This window comes from Porites lutea, chromosome 1 (genome assembly GCF_958299795.1).
Source record: "Porites lutea chromosome 1, jaPorLute2.1, whole genome shotgun sequence".
In the NCBI taxonomy this organism is placed as follows: Eukaryota; Metazoa; Cnidaria; class Anthozoa; order Scleractinia; family Poritidae; genus Porites; species Porites lutea.
In genome coordinates, this window is record NC_133201.1 from 36,130,083 (window position 1) to 36,152,553 (window position 22,471).

Below are 22,471 nucleotides of genomic sequence, written 5' to 3' on the forward strand. Positions count from 1 at the left end.
AAGATCGTTGCGTGATTACTTACCGAGACAATATTTTATTCCTCCAAAAGGTTTTTCTCGGTCAGCGTGGATTCAAGCCTAGAGTGATTTCAACGTTCCTTATAAAGACCACTAAAAATATCCTAAGAACAGCAAACTTTTTGCGAAGGATTCTAACTATCTGCATGTAAAAGTCAAGCTGCAAAAACTCGAGCACACGCAGCAAAGCTGTCACGAGACTAACGTCCGCAGCAACACTATGATCAGGGCAGTTTGCTCCTAGATTTCTGATTCAGATTTTCATTTATCGGTGCTTTTTACAAATTACATTGTGGCTGTTTAGACAGCCGAGGATTTTTAAAATTTGTGCCTCAGCATTTTGAGTAAGTCATGGCAGGTGTAGGCAACGGAGCAAAAGCGATCTTTAATAGCCATTGAAAGGAGACAATAAATGTCGCTGTTAAATAGGCAGTCAGCAAATCCAATATTTTTACATCATCTGTACCTAATAATACTAAATTAAAAGCTGCCATAAGCATTCTCTTTTCACTCACATCAAATTGGAATACTCGGTGAAAGACGGCGTGACACATTGGTCGGGGTCAACTTACTGCGCAACTTACCTCTGTTCACGAGTTTAACAATCACAAAAAAATGCAAACTCGTATGTTTCATCAGTATTTATTTTGAAGCCAGCAGGGGCATTTTTAGCCTGCGAACTGCAGAAGTATTTCCGGTCGTCGCTTCTGAAACTGGAGCCAAAAAAAGTGGATGCTCTCGCAGGCTAGGGCATTTTAACTGTTCTTTTTTTCATAATTCCCAAGGGACCGATCGTTTACTACGTCCCAGAAGGGGCGGGGGGGGGCCGATTGGGTTTTGAGAATTGTGTGGTGTATCAACACTTTACCCACCCACCCACCCCCCCAAAAAAACATGATAATTACATACGAAAATTGCATCAGATCCATTTCACTCCACTTAATCAGTAAAAGGATAAAGGAAATCCTAACACAAAAATATATTTTATTTGTCGGCCATATTTCATATTTCGACCCCCTTCACATTTTGTGCATTCCAAAACTGACCCCTCAAAATCAAGCCTCTTAGACAATTGTAGCCCCCACTAACCCTAACCCCACCCACCACCCACCACCCACCACCCCCCTGCGTCATTTTGCGGAAACATGAAATTCAGACCCCTTTTGAAGTCAAGTCCATCGTTTTTACGGACATCCTAGGAAAATGCATAAAAATTGTTAGCAGTTTTTAGCTTGTTTTGTTTCCTTTTCAAAATACCAGAGGTTAAATCGTTACAGAAGGCGACACTAGATCATTCCTTCTTTAATATTTTGGTCGCCCTTTTATGCAGAGGCGTTCATAGTTATCTCAAAATAGGCTTAACTACGCGGTCAGTTACATTAGCATGCACCATTGCTCATTAGATACATTTCTTACCTCAGAATATTCTCAGTCTTCCTGATGCACTCTTTGTAAGGCAAACAGACGGTTCTCTGTATTGTTGAATGAGATAAGCATCACATGATTCCAAGGGACTTTCCCGGAACAATTCTTATCAATTTATGCATTCCAACGGCGAGCTACTATCAAATAGAAAGCCTACTTGACTGAATGCAGGAAAAGTAGTCAACAGGAAACCTTGAGATTATTTTGAGGTAAGAGAACAATCCCTTTAGATCCATACAAGCTCGACTCGATCTAGAAGTGGACAGTTTTGGGGTTTTTTTAACCACAAGTAATATCGAGTGAGTATTTCCGCAAAAATATATTTCTATTTTATAGCACGAATTATGTCAACCAGACATAAAAATATCGACTTAGCTTCACTTCGAGTAATCGTTTCTCGCGTTGTCAGGTATAAACGACTCGCCTATTAAATTTATTAGCGGAACTTTACCATCCATATGGCTGAAACACGTTGCTAACAACATTTCATTATGTAGTAGAAACCATGAGTTCTTTCTATCTCGAGTGATAATCGGTCAAGGCATTATTTTCATACTAAGTATTTACGTAATTACATTCTATGTGCGTCTAGATTTCGATTTCGCTTGCGATATTACTAACTCACGTGACAGAAAACAGGGAAAGAGCTACACGTATTTTTTCCTATATACGAAACACCTGAGTTCGCATTTCAGATAAGCTCCTTAACCTGTGACTTCAGCCTTAGGATGTTTATTCCTTTGTGTTGCCGGTTTTCACTGTCACGCTAGACTGCAACTCAGTAGGTTTTTTTCTCAAAATCGGTGTAGCGTAGCTTAAGAGTCTCACACGCGCGAGGCGCGCGAGCCTCACAACGCCGGTGTCTCGCTCTTCGTTTTCAGCCTCGCTCCAGAACTTTTGTTTCGCGGCTGGCGCAAAAATACGGACTGTTTTGCAGTTTTTGTCACGCCATCAAAAATAAAAATCGAAATCATCTAATAGATAAAGTCCAGAACCCAGGAAATGAGAGAAGGTAAACATGCCAAGATCCTCGCCAAGCCAGCCCAGTGCAATCTGTTACACGAGGAGATATGTAGAGAAATTATTTGCCCAAATTAATACACTGTTAATAGAGCCTCGTATGAAGGCGCCATGTCAATGTCCATCTAGATGGGCACTAACACGGCGACCGGAAACCAACAAAAGTCAGTTTCCCACGAAAGCTTGAATCATCTTCCGAAGAGTACATGAATACCAAAATTCCCTAAATTACAGCTTTCTGAGCTGCCACACGCAAAAGCTTGGAAATTCAAGCGTAGTGTAATACAAAATAAAGAACCCTTTCGATACAGAAATTTACTAACAATTCCCATAGCAATTTTAGCGCAAATTAAGTTATTAAGACGCTTGTAAAATCTAAAAGTTATGAAAGCAGCAAGGAAATTAAAGATTATCAAAAGGGATGAAGAATCAGTATTGTCTTCAAATGCCAAAAAATTGTTGATCGCAAACATGGCAAGGATAACAAATTTAACGAGGAAGTCGAAGTTCAAAGGACAAATGCGAAAAATGCTGTCCTCAGCTTGCAATCGTGTTCATTTATCCTCTCTTTTACCCTGATTAAAGAACAATTTGACGAGAATGAGTGCTCTTTGTAATGGTTCCCCGCCGCATTTGTCCTTACATTATGACGTTATATATTAAGTACACGATTTGTTTTCTTTACATGCACAGGTGCCGTTATAGAGAAAAAAGTTACTCGGTGACTGCCGAACAATACTTTCGATGAGGTTCGCCAGACGGTTTATTTGTACAGTGGTTTTGTGTGTTTGTCTCAGAGGGCAGGGAACTGATGGAAACCAGAAAGCACAACACAAAAATGTCTGCATAAACTGTACTTGCTATGATCAGCACAAAAACAAATACAATCTCTGGCCCTTACAAAACCTCGATGATCCTGAAAATCCCAGGTTTGTAAACAACTACATTATTAGGAACCATACGAAACTACGACAGCGAAGGCAACGGGAACGTCAAAAAGGCAATAATTTAATGAGCAAAACAAAGGCTCTGCACGTGCTTCACGCTTTTGTGCAATTTTCTTTGCCGTTCCTGCACACTATGACATGAAATCATGAACAATTTCAACTCTACTTGAGAACGGAAACAGCAAAGGATGTAAATCAGTCTACCATGAACTTGGGTGCGGTCCTCTCTCTTCAGCTCCAACCTAAATTCCCTTCTTTTAAGTAACTGGGTGACTTGGGATAATCGAAAATGTTTAAAGACTTTAAAATGGTGCGAAGTATATTTTTCAGCAAAATCTCCATGGTCGTCGCCGTTGTTGGATCGTAAGGTCCCTCTTACAGTATTGCCATGTAACACCCTGTACCCAACCTGTGATCTTTAGCTACCTGTTGCCGACTTCCAGTTTAATTTGCTCCCATTTCATGTCCTCAACAGCTTCAGCAAAGCACACGGAGGCTACACTTATAGTTACAGCCCTTGCTTGTCTTTTAAGTTAGGGCCACCAGATCTCAGCGAGTGTAGGAACAATGTCGCAGTAAGTTTATAACAACAATGTTAATGAAAATGTTATTTTTAAAGTTCCATCGAAAGGGTCGAAGGCCACGCGCAACCCGCCTTTTCTTTTCTTAACTGAGTTGCTTAGCATTTGCTACACCATAGCTTACCATAGTTGGAACATCATAGGGAGCTCTAAAGTATCAGTCTCTTACGGTCTTCCTCTTATCAAGGGTTCTTAAGCAGTAGTTAAAGTTGAAAGCAGGTGTTTATTCAATTATTTACATACTTGCTGTAAAAATCAAAACAAACAGAAAATTGTAAAACTAACAAAATAAAACTCCCTCCATGTTATAAAATAATATTGTCTTTCATAAACCTCACCTGTTCGCAGATATGTCAATCAACGACAAATGTATATTATCAAAAACTAGCAGATCAGGGGGGAGTTAAGTTGGACTACGATGCTGATAAGAAGCGACTACAGCTGATATACAAGTAAGTACCTGTGTCTGGCTTTGAAAACTGCCATTAATTTTACAGGAAATTTAGACTAGAGTTAATATAAAAATGCCCTTATATGAGTTTATTTTCCCCTACTATCTCAAATTTACTGGTGTCGCCTTTTACCCATAAATTTTTGACGGAAGATTTCTTTGATGATTTCACTGAACCGAGCAGGGAGCAGGAAGTATTCTCCACACATCATCAGATATTAACTATCCATTCATACCGTCAGGTGTATGATCGAAAACCCGCGCCGTATATTAGAACTGGACGTCTTTTGAATGAAGGTACCAAAGAAAATAAAATTGTGACGCCATCCAAACTGTAAATTATTTTCTCAATTATGACACAGCAGTTTTCACTAATTCATTTCCTTTTTACAAAAAAACTTTAAAATCCCTTGTTATTATGAATAAAATGAATGTGTCGTCCAGAGCCATACTTACAGTATCTCTCAGTTCTTCAGCCCCTGAACAAGGAAGGTTCGCCCCTAATTCTGATTCTGAGTTTTCGTTAGAATGAAAATAGACGCTTGAACTATTCAAATTGAAGAGGAGGAAGTCAATTCAGTTTTCAACACCGTTCAACTTAATACGAGAATTTCTTACTTTGGTGTAGGATATTATGACCCGTTCCATTCTTTTATTTTGACAGTTCTTATAACAACACATTAATAATTAGTTGATTTATCTCTGTATTACATTTGCTAGCAAAATTGTAACCTGGAAGCCCAAAGTCATACTTATATGCGATCCAACGATCGAGGACGCAATATTTGACATCGTGAACGTTGAAAAAGAATGGGTAAGTCGAGATAAAACTAAAAATCGATTCAATAACTGGGAAATTTACATAATTGTGCCTGCTATAAGTTTATTTCTATTTTAGTTCGAGTAAAAATACCTTTACTTACGGATCTTTGTCAATTGAAAAATGATTCAGCTCAAAAATATTTTAGAAAACGAGGCCGTGTTTAAAAAGGAGGGTTTAGTTTTTGCTGCAAATTGCAACGTTGTCTTGTTTAAGCGACGGTAAAACGGCCAACAGAACCGTGCAACTTGATTTACAACATTGCTGTAAAACGAGTTGAATAACGATATTGCGCATTTTACCAACCACGAATCAAACCTGTCTTGCAGAAAATCAGGTTGTTGCAGGTTGCGAAAAGTTGTTGCAGAAAGGAGAGAGTAGTTGTACTTTTTCCAAACAGATCTGTACATGTTGCGCGTTTTTACCGGCCCAAAGCAAACTTGTTTTGCAACAAATGACATAAAATAACTTCTTTGTTTGGTGTAACCCCAACGCAATTTGATCCAATCAGAAATCAGTCATATGCGCATATGTCATGCGCATTGGAACATTTAATGAAAAATTGCGCACTAGAAATGTAAATTATTATAATTATTAGAAGTAGTATTAACGCAACATGTCACAACCTGATTAGTTGCAAACAGGTTTGAACTTAATAGGGAGCTTAAGCAACTACTACTACGACGACGACGACAACTTCAAAAAACAATAGGTTTAATGATCAAAACAACAGCTCTGATCACGCTTTTTAGTACATTTCTTTGACGTCCACTGCACGACTACGACGTGAAACCTCCTAATTTGACGTTTTATGGAGGACGTGGACATACGACGACGAAGTCTCCTTCCGCTTTTTGAACTTGAATAAAATCCTTAAGAATTCAACTCCAGGAAAAGTCGCCTGCATTTGACATATTGAGCAGGTCCAAATAGACGCGATTGAGTTTTAAAGGGAGCAAACTAATTTTTCTAGCGACGTTTTCACTGCCGTCGTCGTCGTCTTTGCTCAAAGTCGCTAATAGGTGGTATATAAAACGCTCAAAATTGCTTTTCAACTCATTTTGCAGTAATGTTGCAAGACAATTTGCACGTTTTGATGTTCGTTTTTACCGTAGTTATAGAATACTGGTTTAATATCAACTAAGATTATCTACAGACAATCATCCAACTACCAAACAATTAGCGATAGGAAGAAAAAATAGTGTGAAAAATTTCAAGGTAAGTAGCTTGTACTAATTGGTTTGCTTTTACTCCGCAGATTTTTAATCTCACCCACAAATGCGCATGCCCAAATGCTTGTTTGACTGATCCACCTGATCCTACTAGTTCCAGTGATCCTAGTGTTCATTCAAGTAAGCCAAATTATTATTCATTCAAAACATTCCTCAGATCGGATCGTATCCGGTTAATTTTTCATAACCAGCTAGCGATGACCAAATTTGGAAGACGCTTACGATGTACGGATTACTTTAATTGTTACTTTAGCTCCTCTTCACTCCCTGTAACTGGATCTAAGAATACTGAGATGACATTTTTTTGAATAACTAATAATTCTATATGTATGTTGGTGTCAGCAGCTGACGTCATCTAGTGTGACGTCAAGGTGCTTTTTTGGGATGCCAGGCAACACGATTTTAAGCCAGTGCTTATAACTATCATCATTATTTCTTTAAAATATTTTTCCGTTTCTGATTGGCTCAAATCCCACAGCTAATTCTTCACAACGAGCTTACGTTGATCCAATTTGGAAGACGTTTGCGATATCCGGAAAATAATCGCCTCAGAAAAGGAACTCAACCGAGAAGCCCTTGGGACGAGGTTGTATTTTTTTGGTAGAGTTATAGAAAATGGCAGAAAATTTAAAACGTTTTGCGAAAAAGAAATAGCGGAACTATTGTGGAAGCAATCATCTAGAAAAGATTCTAAGATAATATTTATAACAATAATAATAATTAAAATAGAGTTAAAGCTTCTTCTTTAGTTTTGATCTGCGCAGAACTATGGCGGTCGTGAGAAAAGCTTTGCGATAAAGAAAGAGTTCTATCCATTCTCTGACAGAGCCTTTCTTTCACTTTCTTGATTTTGGCGTACTCGAGAAAGACTCTGCGGGATTCAACTAAAGTCTTTGTTGAGCATTTTCTGCTTGTTTCCGGGACACAGTTTCGACCCGAGCGTAATGCAGGGACACCCAATGACCAAATGTTTCCATACACGTCAAAGGTGTCTCATATAGTTTTTTCTACACTTTAGAATTCTGTTTCGTTGAGTTGAGCTTCCTTAAAAATTACCATTTATCGGTTTATATTTGAACCCTTTAAAATATAATCCTTGCCTGAATACATGCCGAATACACCCTGAGTTACTTCTGCTGTCTATTCATAAACCAGGAAAGAATTTCTTGTCTTGGGACGCACAGTTCTTTATGGTCGGCCATTTGTTTCAAAATTATGACACGATATACGTGCGGTTTTTTCCCACGTATACTTGCAATCATTCCTGCTACACGATATACGTGCGTTTTTTTGTCAGGTATACTTGCGTTTTATTCCCAAGTATATGACCATTTTCTTACAAACGCGCATATATATATGCGCACAAAAAACCCATATATATGCGTTATAAAAAAGAATGTGGTATATGCGGTCGCAGAAAGTCGTCGTATAAGAGGCAACGAATTATACCGTCAGCAAGAAACCCCCTTCATGTACGATGGAGCTGAAAAGTAACTTCAGTTTGAATCAAGCATGGCTGCAATGCCCTCGTTTATTTCGAGCAAGATTTCGTCCTTATTCATTGCCCTCACAGTAGTGGTGGTTGTTGGCTCCCCGACAACGGATTTGTTGGAATCCGTGGATTGTCTCTTGAGAGACTGTGTACGCTATTTCACAAATGCTGACCGAAACAACGATCGATTCAGTTAGAAATTAGCGTCCGACAGGCAAAACACGACTCATAAGCTCTTGATGTAATGTGAAACATGACCTTGAGACCTTTCTTCTTTTCTCTCTCGCACGCGAATTATCACCTTTTCGCCTCCACGAACACGTTCTACGCGTCCTAGTGTCGAAGCTTTTTATTATTTCCCTGGTATTCTCACTGACTGTAATAACCTTCTACCTGCCTCTCTTTCCTTAGTGCTCCTCCACTTTAATTGTGATTTTCATGGTTAACTAACTCGTTCTCGTTCAACTTGCATAAAATGTCTCTCAGGTATCAATTTGCTATTAGTTCTCAGGCCCCGATTATTTGGAAGGATAGTTTATTTATAACTTCAGTTTGGCGTTTTTTTGCGGCCAATGGCAAATCAGTATTTTTGATTATAGCAGCTAGTTTCACTCTCTGCACCATAGTAGCAACCGACGAGGAACTGCATTCTTGCAGAATTCATAACATTCGCATAGACACAACAGTAAATTCCTACGAAGGAACAACAAGACATCGCGCTTTTGTTTAAAGACTCACTTCTGATCTCAAAAAAAATTAAATCGGACTGCATCAGGCTATCAGCGGTGAGAATGATCTTGACTCACGCAAAGCATAATTCTCCATACTTGGCCGGTAGCTTTAGTTTAAGCTACCGTGTACAACTCAAATCTGAAGATCTCAGTCACTATCCGTGAAAACTCAAAATCCTTGAAACAAAACTTATGAGCAGGGCCCAGCGTCATACTGACATAGCAGCCCGGGAGGGGCAAGCGGGGGGGGGGGGGGGTACTGAACAAATTCTTATTCAGCGGAGGCCCACCCCTTAACCTTTTATATACCATTTTTCACGGTTTCGTATACCTTCTATTGACAAATGGTACTCCTTCACATATCTTGCTTAGAACTTTGTATCCCTTTTAACTGCTGGAAACCTGCACTGTCATAAAATAGGAATCAGTCACAAATGTAGAACGCTTTCTCGACGGGTAAGGGGTTCGACCTCGGGGCGGAGGCTTCCCGTACAAATATTTGTTAAGTACTTCTCCGGGATTTCGGGCGGAGCCTCCCCGTATAGGTCATCATAGGGAGTACCCTCTCCCCTGGCATAGCAAGAAATAATCACATTTCCGGACAAAGAAACCTACATGCATGCATGTAGTTATTCTGCAGATCCAGGATTTACGGAGAAAACCATAGAAACTAAAATATTTAGGGCTCTGTAATATTAAATTAAAGCTTTAGGCTTAAGCAGAGGTCAAAGAAAATTAAAACACTTTACAACTGCATGTAAACTCCTAGCAGGAACACCTAAGGAACCATAAACCACAGGAGATGATTACTCAGTATGCATGTAATTCTCTGTAGTGCTAGTAACTTTAACTTTAACTTTATTATTCCATCGTTCATATAGTACAAAACTCAGTAAAGCCAAAGCCGAGGGCTTAAACGACCTGTGGTCAAAATGACAGAAATTATTTTATGTAGAAATGAAGCCACTGAAGGCGAAATTTCAAAACTAAAACAAGATACAAAACTTAAATTAAGTAATGCAAGCAGTCCTATAGCAGAGGTAAAACTAGAAGTACTAGTGACAAATAAACTAACAATAAACTATGATAATCCTGCCCTAATTCAATCCAGGCTTAAAAAGTAAAGTTTCAGTCTCTATCAACAGACTATAAAGGGGACAGAGAGGGCATCCCCCATATACACCCTATTCCATAGGTAATTCGTCTCGAGTTATTTTTAACACCACAGATCTCAAGGGGGATTAGACAACAGCCAATCACATAGTGCGAATGTGTTCGGCGTGGATGACCCACGCCACGAGAGCCACGCATCCTTCACGAAATGACGCAGAACAAAATGGGGGAAGACGCGGAGAGCGATTTTGCTATTCCTTTTGTCGACGAAAACGACTACAGCGAGATTTCTGCGAAAGCTGTGTCAGCGAAACCGAAATTAAAAAAGAATCGCCCTTCCTCTCTTGTATAGAGCTAACAGTAGAGCAGCGAAACCCTTAACACACTGAATATTCTCTCAGGATCATTTATAATTTACAGTTTGAAGAGAGCAATTTCTGGTTTGATTTTTTTTTTTTTTTCAGTCTTTATAGCGATTATTCCTACCCATTTACTTTGTCAATTGTAGGCGAACCCTCCTAAAGCTGAATTTCAAGGGACCATATTCAAGCTCAGAAAGAGAAATAAAATTTCGTCGTTGCTTATTTACGTCCTCCATAAAACGCGAAAATAGGCATTTTCACGTCGTAGTCGTGCAAAAACGGGAAAGAAATGAACAAAAAAGTGTGTTGCACGTGCGAAGTTGTTGTTTTGCTAATTAAACCTATTGTTTTTTTGACGCTCTAGTTGTCGTCCGCGTCGTTGCATCTTAAACTCCCTAAATTGTACAAACGACCGGTTTCAATAGACCGGCGAAATTTCTCATTTTATTAAAGCACTGAGGTTACGACAACTTCGAGTTAAACTGATTTCACGGGTTGTCAAAGAGTCCAGCGATTCCTTTTCCCCAGGTGAGCGCCGACTCATTTCGCTTCAATATTCAGGAATGCTCTCGATCTTTTTACGCTTTCATTGCCTCTCGCCCGACATGTTTTGCACAGCGTTTGGTCATGCGAAACCTCCACGAAACATCCACGCCTCGCGCGAGGTAACTTTATCCCGATTCTAAAAATAACTCGAGACGAATTACCTATGGAATAGGGTGTATATGGGGGATGCCCTCTCTGTCCCCTTTATAGTCTCTTGTCTCTATTTAAAGTCAGTGGTGGTAAGGCTGTTACGGACAGTAAAGGGTATCAGTGGGATATCCTCGGCCAAATAATTGGGGCTTGAGAACTAATAGCAAATTGATACCTGAGGGACATTTTATGCAAGTTGAACGAGAACGAGTTAGTTAACCATGAAAATAACTATTAAAGTGGAGGAACACTAAGGAAAGAGAGGCAGGTGGAAGGCTGTTACAGTCAGTGAGAATACCAGGGAAATAATAAAAAGCTTCGACACTAGGAGGCGTAGAACGTGTTCGTGGAGGCGAAAAGGTGATAATTCGCGTGCTAGAGAGAAAAGAAGAAAGGTCTCAAGGTCATGTTTCACATTACATCAAGAGCTTATGAGTTGTGTTTTGCCTGTCGGACACTAATTTCTAACTGAATCGATCGTTGTTTCGGTCAGCATTTGTGAAATAGCGTACACAGTCTCTCAAGAGACAATCCACGGATTCCAACAAATCCGTTGTCGGGGAGCCAACAACCACCACCACTGTGAGGGCAATGAATAAGGACGAAATCTTGCTCGACATTAACGCGGGCATTGCACCCATGCTTGATTCAAATTAAGTTACTTTTCAGCTCCATCGTACATGAAGGGGTTTTTTGCTGACGGTATAATTCGGTGTCCCTTATATGACGACTTTCTGCGGCCGCATATACCACAAGCTTGTTTGTAACGCATATATATGGGTTTTTTTGTGCGCATATATATGCGCGTTTGTAAGAAAATGGTCATATACTTGGGAATAAAACGCAAGTATACGTGACAAAAAACGCACGTATATCGTATAGCAGGAATGATTGCAAGTATACGTGGGAAAAAACCGCTCGTATATCGTGTCATAATTTTGAGACAAATGGCTGCCATAGTTCTTGAACCTTTTCGAAACTTATCATTTTCTTTGAACAGGTTCAAGTGATGAGAATGAGATAATGGAAGAAGTCTTTATCCCAATTGGCGCGGGTGGATTTCTTCTTGCAATTGCTGGATTTGTCTACTATATACGTCGGCGACGCCAGCGACCGCCTGATGGGATCGATGAAGTTGATCAAGGCAACAACGAAAGAAGACACCTCGTTGATAGTCATGCTGAACGAGCCCCATCCGATATCGTTAGTTATATTAACCCAATAGTAGAAGAGGGATCTGAACCATTGACGCCAAAATCTTGCGATATCACCGTGTCTAAGAGTAAAGACGAGTTCAACAAGCAAAGTGCGTCTGCGTAACAATGTCCAATATCCTTTCACACTTTTCCCAATTAACTCCTCTTGTTAAGTATGGACACACCTACATGTACAGAAAAAAAATGTTGCAGAACTTTTAAACAAATGGCTTACTCAGAACAATCTTGCCAGTTCATAGGTTAAAGCAGCCGGAAGAGATTAGTGAGTTTGCTACGTAATATTTGCTAATAGTCTAATTTCTCATTTCATTATACCATTTGCACTTCTTAATGATATTATTAGCATTATTTCTCACGTTAAGCTACGTTACTTGCGCTTTCACATCAAAATCGACATAAACTAATAACTATAGTGGTCGGCCATGTTTTCAAGAGCTCCTGCTCTTGGAAATGTCTAAGAAAAGAACCGAGAAAAACGTCTGGGTTGAAGAATGTTATTATTTTTCCTTCGTTTCTTTCCTTATTTGCAAATAAGCATTAGTCAACTGCACACTGATTTAAAGATTGTTTAGGTGTAGTTGTATAATCTATACCATGTTGTTCTCTATAGCTTCTTGTATATATATTTTTTTCTGTATCTGAATAGTGTGAATAAAATATGGTGATGATGATGATGATGCTAACATGATTCGCCTGATTATCATGACAGTTTTGTACTTAACTACTTGTTTTTATTCCTTCCAATTTCATTTACAACTATAGTTTAATTTTTTATTGTTTTTATTATTTTCATTAAACGATGGTTGATGTAAGTAGGTATTTGACATGATTTGAGCCTCCATTAATAAGGAGGTCCGAGCCGTTTGGGTAGAGAACTTGTGATATCAACACACCCTTCGAGTAACCGGGCCCGGGTTATTACCTACAAAAGTAAGAATGAAGATACTGCATCGATTAGTGATAAAAGCGAAGAATAATGTTTTGTGGCTTTATAGCGATTTACGTCTCCTAAAAGCATCAGAATTTACATGTATGAGTCCAGATCCTACAAATGCGATCAAGCTGCAGTCTCTATTGACTTCTCGAGAACCTTCACGCAATAACGAAGATGAAACACCCAGCACCAAGTTTGCTAGACTACTGCCGAGATTTTGGAAAGGCAATGAGAGATATCTATTAAGCAAATAACAAACTGGTCTGTCAAATACTTCACCCACTGGAAATACTATTATCCTGTTCCAGAGCTCGCAATGGATCTTTCTGCTATTGCAAAATAAATCCGATTTCAGTAGTGGCCAAGGACAAAAGGAACATTGCAAAGACGGGGGAATGGGCGAGTGAACATGAGCAGTGTGTTCGACAGCTTACTGTTAGGCAGCAAACAATAAAATTTTCAGCTGGCACATTGCCCATGTCACAGCCTATGGGCTATAAACATATCACAAGATCCTCTCAACAGCAATGTGGAAGAAGAAGTCATTGAAAGAGAGGAAGAGGAAGTCATCGAAGAGTATGACAGAAACCGGAAACCGTGCTAGAAAAGTCTCTGGCACCCAGGGTCAGTATGACTCTGACTTTGATTCCAATATATCTTCGCCTCAACTATCTGAGGATGAGGATATGAAAAGTGATGTTGTGGTGAGTTCAACCTTAAAAACGCGAAATGGCAGACAAATAAAAGCAGTGGTTAGGCTGAATTTGTTAGACCTCTTGAAAGAAACTAATATTTAGGCTGCTTCGATATAGTGTTCAAGAACATTGAAAACTGGAAAGTGAGATTAAACTTATTTGGGGGAGTCTTGAGGGTAAGGGAAAAAACGAAAAAACTACGCTATAAACGGCCATAAACGTCTGCGGGACTCAAAACATGCCAATTAACTGACTAAACGTTTTTTTGCTGCTTACTGATTAAGTAGCGATTTCTGAACTGTTTACTGACTAAGTAGCATTTTTTCACTTTTTACTGTGACTACAGCTATACCCCATTGAAACCCTCATGTGAAAACGTCACGGTGCTATGGCTACATAATAAATCTCGCCTTTCGCAGGAAAAAACTATTTAAGGTGGCTGAACACAGTTTTGCGGGCGGTTACCGGTAACTTGCTTGACGGCGCACGTTTTAAATTAGACAAACAAACATGGCGGCGAAAAAGCAATGGTACACAGAAGACGATTTCTCAAAATCTACTCATTAAAATTTCGTGATACTAGTATTTGGCAGAATTTTTACTTTTATCGTATTTTAAATGATGAGAACTTTAAAATGGAAGTTGAACAGACGAATTTTTCGACACATTTAATAATTACAGAACAGTTATATTACTGATTATCAGAAACTCATAAGGGGTTGAAACATGTAACTCTCATATGTTTGCTTTGTCCAATGCTTGTGATTATTCATTTTCGAAAGTACCATATTTGGAACGAGAAGAAGAGATAACTGACCAATCAAACTTCGTAAACAACGTGACGTAATTTTCCTTCAGGTTCCCGCGCCCGCTTAAAAAAATGGCCGACAAACGGGGGAAAAACTCCCGTAAGCCGAGAAAGCTTTCAAAGGTTGAAATCAGGAATATTACCGAAACACTGAGCAGGATATTATTGCCTTACCACCTGGGCCAAACGTAACATTATGAAACCCATTGACGGCCTCGCAACTTCTTGAAGTTGTCACTTCAAAAAACGATGCCTCGTTGACCCTCTGCACATGCAGTAAACTTATACTGCAAATAGGCTTTTCAAATTTTTATGTTAAAAGTCTAGAATAAACAGTGAAAAATATTTTCGAATAAAATTCATTAGCTGCGTATCGAAAATGTCCAAAACCTGAACCTGAAATCTTCGCAAAAAGTGATGCTTGAAAATTCTTTATTCAAAGTCCAAAAAGTTAATCCTTTAAAGCAATTCGGAAAACACTATCTGGATCGTGGATCTGTTCACGCAAGTGACATCGGCTAAGCACATGGCAAAATTCAACACCAAATCCATCTCAAATCAGAGCACATTTTGTAATTTTTCTTTAGCGCCGAAGAGAAAAATTTATAAAACGTCTATGAAACATTTAAAAATACATAAATTCCCTTTCAAAAACGTAATTGTCTTGGCCATAGAGTGCAAAATGTACCTGAAAATTCAGCAAAAACTTCGCTGACTTGGTTGCATTTCAAAACAGACCATGGGCTCCGCCGTGAAGAAAACAAGGTTGAATTCCTCGAAGGACAATTTCTTGATGAAAAGCTTCCCTTTCTCCACAAAAAGAAAGCTGAGCATTCTTTTGAACTTTCTCTTTCCATTTTTTGTCTTTTAACGGTGTATTTTTAACCTTGAAATGCAGAACTCTTGTCTTAAAACATCTGCATGGTGATCGCTCAGCAGCCATTTTGTTGAAAATGGATATCCGTCCCTAAAATTTCCAAATATGGTCAAAATGAATATTCACAAGCATTGAACGCGAGTTACACGTTTCAACCCCTTATGGGTTTCTGTGATTATCTAAATACTCGTCTGTTTAAATTTGGTCAAATAAGTTTCAAATGGTAATGATTAATTACAATAAGCTGTGTGCAAGTTTACAGGAAAATCTAATGAGTGAATTTTATGTAAACTGAGCAGAAGTGAAATTTTAAGGTTGTATTCAATGGTTCATGTTGCCATGGAAACTACGAAAACGTCACATTTTACCTGTCAATCAAAATCTTTTATCAGTATATTATTCACTAGCCATGCTGCAAGCTTTCTCTTGCCATGATTTGGCAAATGAAATATACCTACAAACTGCCAAAACTGTGTTCAGACACCTTAAGTGAAATGGTTTGGTATTTCATTGGTGTTTACATAATAAATAGAACATTACATGGCCGCTTGGAGATACGACATTTCTCTTCGAGTGTCGAAAAATAAGAGAAATTTCGTATCTCCAAGCGGCCATGTAATATCCTCTATATATGGCTTAATAAGTGAATACACAGTAGTAGGGACACATATCAAAAAGCTAGAAGATTGCGTTACGTAAAACCTGTAAAGACCTTTATACTGTAATGCAGCGCAGGGAGACATCCGCTGACAACACGACCGGTCTCTGTCCCTTCTTTTAACGCCGTTTTGTAACTCTTTGGTTATGATATTAAAACAAGAATTAACAAATTTAACAAGTATTGAAGGAAAAACCGAGCAGTGATTACCGAGGTTTGGGTGCTCACTTTTGTTACTGCCTGAAGGTAAGCGAGGTCTGTATTTAAGTTCTTTGTATTATCTTTTGGCAACAGGGCGGAAGTCAATGCTCATAAATAGTTTTGATAAAAACTGCAATGCATGTAGAAATTTTGTTAAGCTTCCTTATAGGCAAAGCGAGTTAGATACAAATGGAAAGAAAATGGATTAACAGAAATCGGCGAAGTCATGCATTTTGCATCTACTTTGCTGTTACATCAAAATGAAACCGGAAGTGCAATCTATAATAATATAAGGCCCGTTTCAAACGTCGATCGTGCTATTGCCGTGCCGAACTCAGTTGATCGAATTAAATTCGACTTTAGCACGGCAATAGCGCGACGTTTGAAACCAAGTTATGCTACTGCCGTGTAGCACGGCAAGCCTTAACGTGCAACACGGCAGTAGCTCGACTTGGTTTCAAACGTCGTGCTACCGCCGTGCCGAACTCAATTCATAAATTATAATTACATTAGAATACATTTAGAAGTTTGCTATACCGTTTCTTTCTTTTTGCGCTTTGTTTTAGGCAACAGCCGTTCTATTCGACTGACTTAATATTAAATTCAACGTCTGAAATCAAGTCGGGCCAGTGTCGTGCTACAGTCGAGCTACAGGACCTTCAGTCGAGCCTGCTTAGCACGACAATAGCACGACGTTTGAAACGGTCCTTACTTCTTTGCTAATTTTACAAATGGGAGTCTTTTAAAACATGATATCTTCATGATGAAAAACGAGGTTAAGAAGAAAAAAGAAGTTCTGCTGACTATCTAGGTCTCGATCGTAACCATCTTCATTTGATTTAAGTGAAGCTACATGGATACCCTGGTTTCTGTCGATCGACTGTAACTGCTACGTATTGCTGAGAAGAAAGGGAATCTCCCGGAAACTAATTCTACCTATTATATGCGTCACTATACTAAAATAGATGCTACGTACTACTTCTAGGATGTGTTTGGTGGCCAAAGCAGCATCTGCTTTCGAGTTACCCACTTTCTTTTAATGAAAATAAGTTCGTTTTTAGGAGATGTGAGAGAAAAAAGTATCATTTCTATAGTATGTTTACCAGTAATAAACTATTTCCTCGTCAACTGAAACGCTATTAACAAGGATAGCCAGCGCAAAATAGTTAAATACAGTTCTGATGAAGAATTTTCAATGATTTTAGTACCATGCCATCAAGTATGTGGATCAGTCGTGTTATGTGGTCAGTCTTACTGTACTCTTCACTTCAATATCAAAGAACAAGTGGCAACAGAACAATACCAGCGTCTTATTACAACTGCGCCTGTTACGATAAATACGGATTGTTCAACCTCGCTCCCTTGCAAAGTAAAGATGGAACACCCAGGTTTGTAATGCAAGAAATAGATGCATAAGGTGGCTGTCATTTTGCAAATACTTTAAATTAGCCTTTCTTTTTTCTTCATGCCCAGGGCTTTTCCCTTAAAAAAGGGCAAACCCTGCGGACGAGGTTGTAATTCAATTACAATTCATAGCTCGTTTAATTTAGTTCATATTGTAAATTAAGCGCATTAGATCTACGATAGCGCTATGTAAGTAATGATTTACAATATCATTAAACCAAGCTGAACTGAATTTAACCCTTTTCGGACGGCGAGGGTCGTTTTTGTCTCCATATAGAACGATGCATATTTTCCTCTCTAGACCAATTTAGTTTTCGGTTTATGCTATTGCGTTAGTCACCAGGAACGTCTAGCGATACCTTGCTTTGGAAATTCTGAGCAATCCTGACAGAGTTTCAAACAAGAAAAAACCAAGTAACATTTTAGACAAAATTCCACTGCCGATTATGCCATTTACATGCTACTCTTTGTAGACTAAATTTCTCCCTCTCCTAAAATAAATATTTGCCAAAAATTTAAGTCCAAATTTTGGCTTATGTGCGTTCGCTAAGAACAAAAACGCTGCGATTTTTACTGACTATGCTATTTATGACCAAAGTGATCTTCAAACTATTGATTTACTTTACTAATTAAATCTCTTATTTTATTTTTTCAACAGATTTACCGTAACAGGTGGAGAAAGCTGGGATTATTCTTATAATCCTTGCAGCTCATTCTGGTGTGGAAACTCTCAAGGTCATGATGTGGCTGTAAGTGCTTAAAATCTGAGACCTGCAATTTTACCTTACTGTTGGCCTCGCGTGAGCATTACTCAAAAGAGATGACGTAAGAAAGAAAATAAGCGTTATATCTAGAAAGTATCAATTTCGGGCCTTGTTACTCATCTGTTGTCTACATGTCTCAAAAAATTATTCAATATTTCATCCATTGTCCCTCTCGTTTGAATTGTGTACATTGCCTTGCCATCAAATGTAGATAACTTACTAAAGGATGTTCCATTTGTAAACAGTATTATTTACTTTATTGAAAACTAAAAAAAAATCAAAAATTGTGTACAGGTAATAGAAAACCTTTAAAAAGTACTTTATGTGACTTTCAATAACTAGGGTTGCTCGATTAATGGTCTAATAATTGCGTCGACGAAGGAGACGCTTTCTAATTGAGTCGTTGGCTGTTCTGTGTGTTCATCGGCGGCCTGTGCATGTTCCAAGCGCGAGAAATCGAGGAAAGAGGTTGTCGGTGTGTCGGTTCCAAATCTGCGCCATCTTGAAACGTTACGAAAGTAGTTCCCAGTGCGTTTCGCAACCTTTGGATCTCTGCTTCCTCGTGGTTTCGTGTTTAATTAAGGATCTTTCTTACTTCTTCTTCATATGAAATTCCTGCGGTGTGAGAAATGAACTCCTCATAACTCAGTGTAGGAAAAAAAGGATTAAGATGCTTTGTGGGAACCGATACAGGTGTCTAAGACCCTAGGCGACGCACCGTATAATCTACAATAACTGCTAGTTTTATGATTTTCTCAGTTTACAACTCAGTGCTTTCAACACATTTCAGGTTTGTAGGTGGCCTATGAACAATGCAAGCTACGAGGTGATAGGAAAACAGAGCACATTTTCATGCGGTAATGACAGTCAACGCCACAACAAGCCTCAATTCGAATACAGCTTTAACCAGTATGTGTCGGATTCATTAACAATTTAAAATTCGGCTTTTATAAGATTTGAAGAATGAGGGGGAGATTGAGGGGATATTACCGACCGAGATGGATAACATCCTCCTTGATCGACCCCCTGCAAACTTTCACAGATCATACGAAAACAGAATTCAATTATTTGTTATTTTTTAATATCTACGTTCTCAGCATAGACTTTCTTCAGTGCATTTGCCTTTTCCTCGGCAGTTTGAGAATTTGAAGAGATGTTTTCAAAAGCTTTTTTTTATTTTCTATATCTCTAGTTTGTTTTTGTTTTGTTTGTTGCTGTTGTTGTTTACTTGTTTGTTTGGTGCTGTTTTTTCATCCGGACGAATATATATTCCCATCCCAGGTGACTCTCTCATTTTCGTAAGGAGGCTGTGGAGAAAGTAAAAGAAAGTGCGCAGGGCACGATGGGAAGGGAGAAGATCCCATCGTCCCCGCGCGCTTTCTATTTTTTTATTAGTCCTATTTTCATTGGGACACCCAGCGGGAGCCTCTGTAGGGGAGTGAGAGACCGCTTTCAAAAAGTTGCGGCTTTTGTCAGCGGATTCACTAGTTTTGGGTGGACGGATGGCCGATTCGTGTAAAGCTAAACATATGCGGTTCAAGAGGATACGAATTCGTGTGGACATGACCTAAATGTATCAAATAAAAAATATTATTTTATTGTCTCACCGGTAACTGGTGAGGAACAACACGTTATGAGAATCATATGGTTTTTATGACTATAGATTTTCTAGCGTGGTTTCTCAATTAAGGTACATGATTTTTCGACGGTTGTATTTCAGAACTGGCTCAAAACAGGAACTGATTTTGATTTCCTGATTTTTTTAATTTCTGGAAATTCCTTACACCTCGCTATAACGGCGATCGTCGGTCAATATTCGCGAGTAACATTGCATTGTTAACCTCTGACGTCACAGATCTTTCGCAATGTTGCCCGCTCAGAGATTTGGGCGGGGAAACAGTTTCATTGTTAGATGTCAAGTGACCCCGAAGTAACCAAATAATAATGGTTTAGCTGTGATGATATGAAACATTGGAATAAGCCCAGTAAACCCATGAGTCAATTTTAATCTTCAGGCCAGGGTGGAAAGTGATAATCAAGCTTCAATGTAATCCCAAATTGGTACGAGTCGACGAAGCAAAATTCTTCGTTATTCAAGATGCTAAGAGCCCCTGGGTAAGTTTTCCTGCGTGTCGTCGTTATAGTGGCCTGCGAAAACATCCGTTTCTCCTCGCTCCTCGCCGCTGGGGACGTTTCGTGAGGAGGAAAGTCTGCGACTCAGCTACAGAAATTCCATACTGCTGACGTAAAATATGTCCGGAATCCGGTCAGAAGCCCTGATTGGTTGATGGAGTAGTTACATTGTTTTAGCTATTGTTTACGAATGACAGGCAAAAGACAAAAGGCCACAAAGGTCAAATGTAAACGCGACGAATCTCTAACAAAACAGTCAATATTTGTGGAATTTAGTCTTCTCTACAAAAATCATTTAAGTTTTGCTGGAGCTCGTTCGTAGATGAACACAACACTTTACCAAAATCGATCACGAGAAACGTAGAATTGAACAAATTTGCATTTGGAACCCCATGACTACCGTATTTATTTTTCTAACATTGATTTACGTCATCAGTATGGAATTTCTGTCGCTGAGTCGCAGACGTTCCTCCGCGCGAAACGTCCCCAGCAGCGAAGAGCGAGGAGAAACGGATGTTTTCGCAGGCTATCGTTACAGTAAAAGTCCTTAGTATAGTGAAAAACGGAGCAGTGAGTTTTTTTTTCTGTAGGGAAAAATCAGCAAAGTAAAATATCTCTGAAGAAACTCCATGAAAAGTGTGGAACGAAAAAGAACATTTCATTGAATTCCTACCGAAAAAAAACTCTTTTTACTTACTAAAAAACTCCTAGTAGGGCCAGTAATGTCAAAGGATATCAAAGTAACATGTTATACCTTTGTTTTTCAGACATTTCTTCTGGAGCACAGGTGTGCCTGTGCAAATGGTTGTGAAAATAAACTCAGTAGTACGAGTATGAGTGGTACTAGTAGTTCCTCAAGTAAGTTTCCAGTGCGTCACGTTTACATGAAGCTTTACCAACTATATCTTAGGAACATGCAGCGCATGCTCATTAAAGATCTTTCTAGAGTACGCCAAATCGATTTAGCAAAAAAGGCTCTGTTGGCATTGTGGTTTCAAGCTTGGGGACCAGTGCTTCCGGTCAGGTCGTTATTTTAGTGATGTCATGTTCTTGGCCGGGGTAGTCTGAATGACGGTGAACCTCTCTTTAAAGTCGAGAAGTGGCCGCTGAAGAGAGGTTAAACTGGAGGCTCGATCAACGTAACCGCGCCAGATGCTAGAGTGTGTAAAAGCGGTACTCTCGCTAATATTTGTCTTTCTTTCAACTAGTTCTTCGATTTTTCAACTTTGAACTGAGAGTATTACAAATATAGAATCATAAAAAGCATGCAAGAACTATGTAAGAATCTCTATGTCCTAATCTTTTGCACTCCCCTTTCTAATCAGAATATCTTCTTTATTGAAATTTTCCAGCAAGCGCCCCTGATGACTGGGAGGAGATCGGAGTACCAGTGTGCATCGCTGCTGGATCCGTATTATTTGTGTTTTGGGCAATCTTTATTGTGTTCCGATTAATCAGTGGAGGAGACGTCGATAGAAGAGAGAGGGAACGAGAAAGAGAAGGTCTACTAAATGGAGATGGAATGGCTGGGCGAAATGGTAACTTGAACGGTCCGCAAGCCGACGGAAATAATTTACAATCTCAGCCTGTCTCAATGACCTCTACCTCCGACACTTACTACGATGCTAATGATACTAGTCTGACTAAAGTTGGAAGTTTGCCTGTTTGAGAACGAATATGTAAAATATATATAGTACTGTCTGTAGTTAGTTATGTATATGTAATATCTAAGTAAATAGTTGTAATTCAAACTTATTAATCCTTTATTCGCACTAAAGATATGTTCATACAATTCTCCCAGCATGCACTTGAAGACACGTCTTAAGTAATTCATTCATAATGTTCACGGGGGAGTCTCATACTGCATTTGATTGGATGAAGCATTATATGAA

At 39.0% G+C, this 22,471-nt stretch overlaps 2 protein-coding genes across 2 annotated transcripts; both read left to right on the forward strand.

Moving 5' to 3' along the window:
• Window positions 1–1,556: 1,556 nt before the first annotated feature.
• LOC140937831 (uncharacterized) lies at window positions 1,557–12,702 on the forward strand. Its single transcript, XM_073387410.1, has 7 exons — window positions 1,557–1,652; window positions 3,157–3,392; window positions 3,886–3,985; window positions 4,340–4,443; window positions 5,163–5,256; window positions 6,521–6,614; window positions 11,889–12,702. Exons 2-7 carry the CDS (start codon window positions 3,208–3,210, stop codon window positions 12,206–12,208), a joined length of 897 nt encoding a protein of 298 aa, XP_073243511.1. The 5' UTR covers window positions 1,557–1,652; window positions 3,157–3,207; the 3' UTR covers window positions 12,209–12,702.
• Window positions 12,703–16,159: 3,457 nt separating this feature from the next.
• LOC140937842 (uncharacterized) lies at window positions 16,160–22,371 on the forward strand. Its single transcript, XM_073387419.1, has 7 exons — window positions 16,160–16,332; window positions 17,484–17,666; window positions 18,341–18,431; window positions 19,237–19,355; window positions 20,462–20,561; window positions 21,347–21,437; window positions 21,932–22,371. Exons 2-7 carry the CDS (start codon window positions 17,488–17,490, stop codon window positions 22,246–22,248), a joined length of 897 nt encoding a protein of 298 aa, XP_073243520.1. The 5' UTR covers window positions 16,160–16,332; window positions 17,484–17,487; the 3' UTR covers window positions 22,249–22,371.
• The last annotated feature ends 100 nt before the right edge of the window (window positions 22,372–22,471 follow it).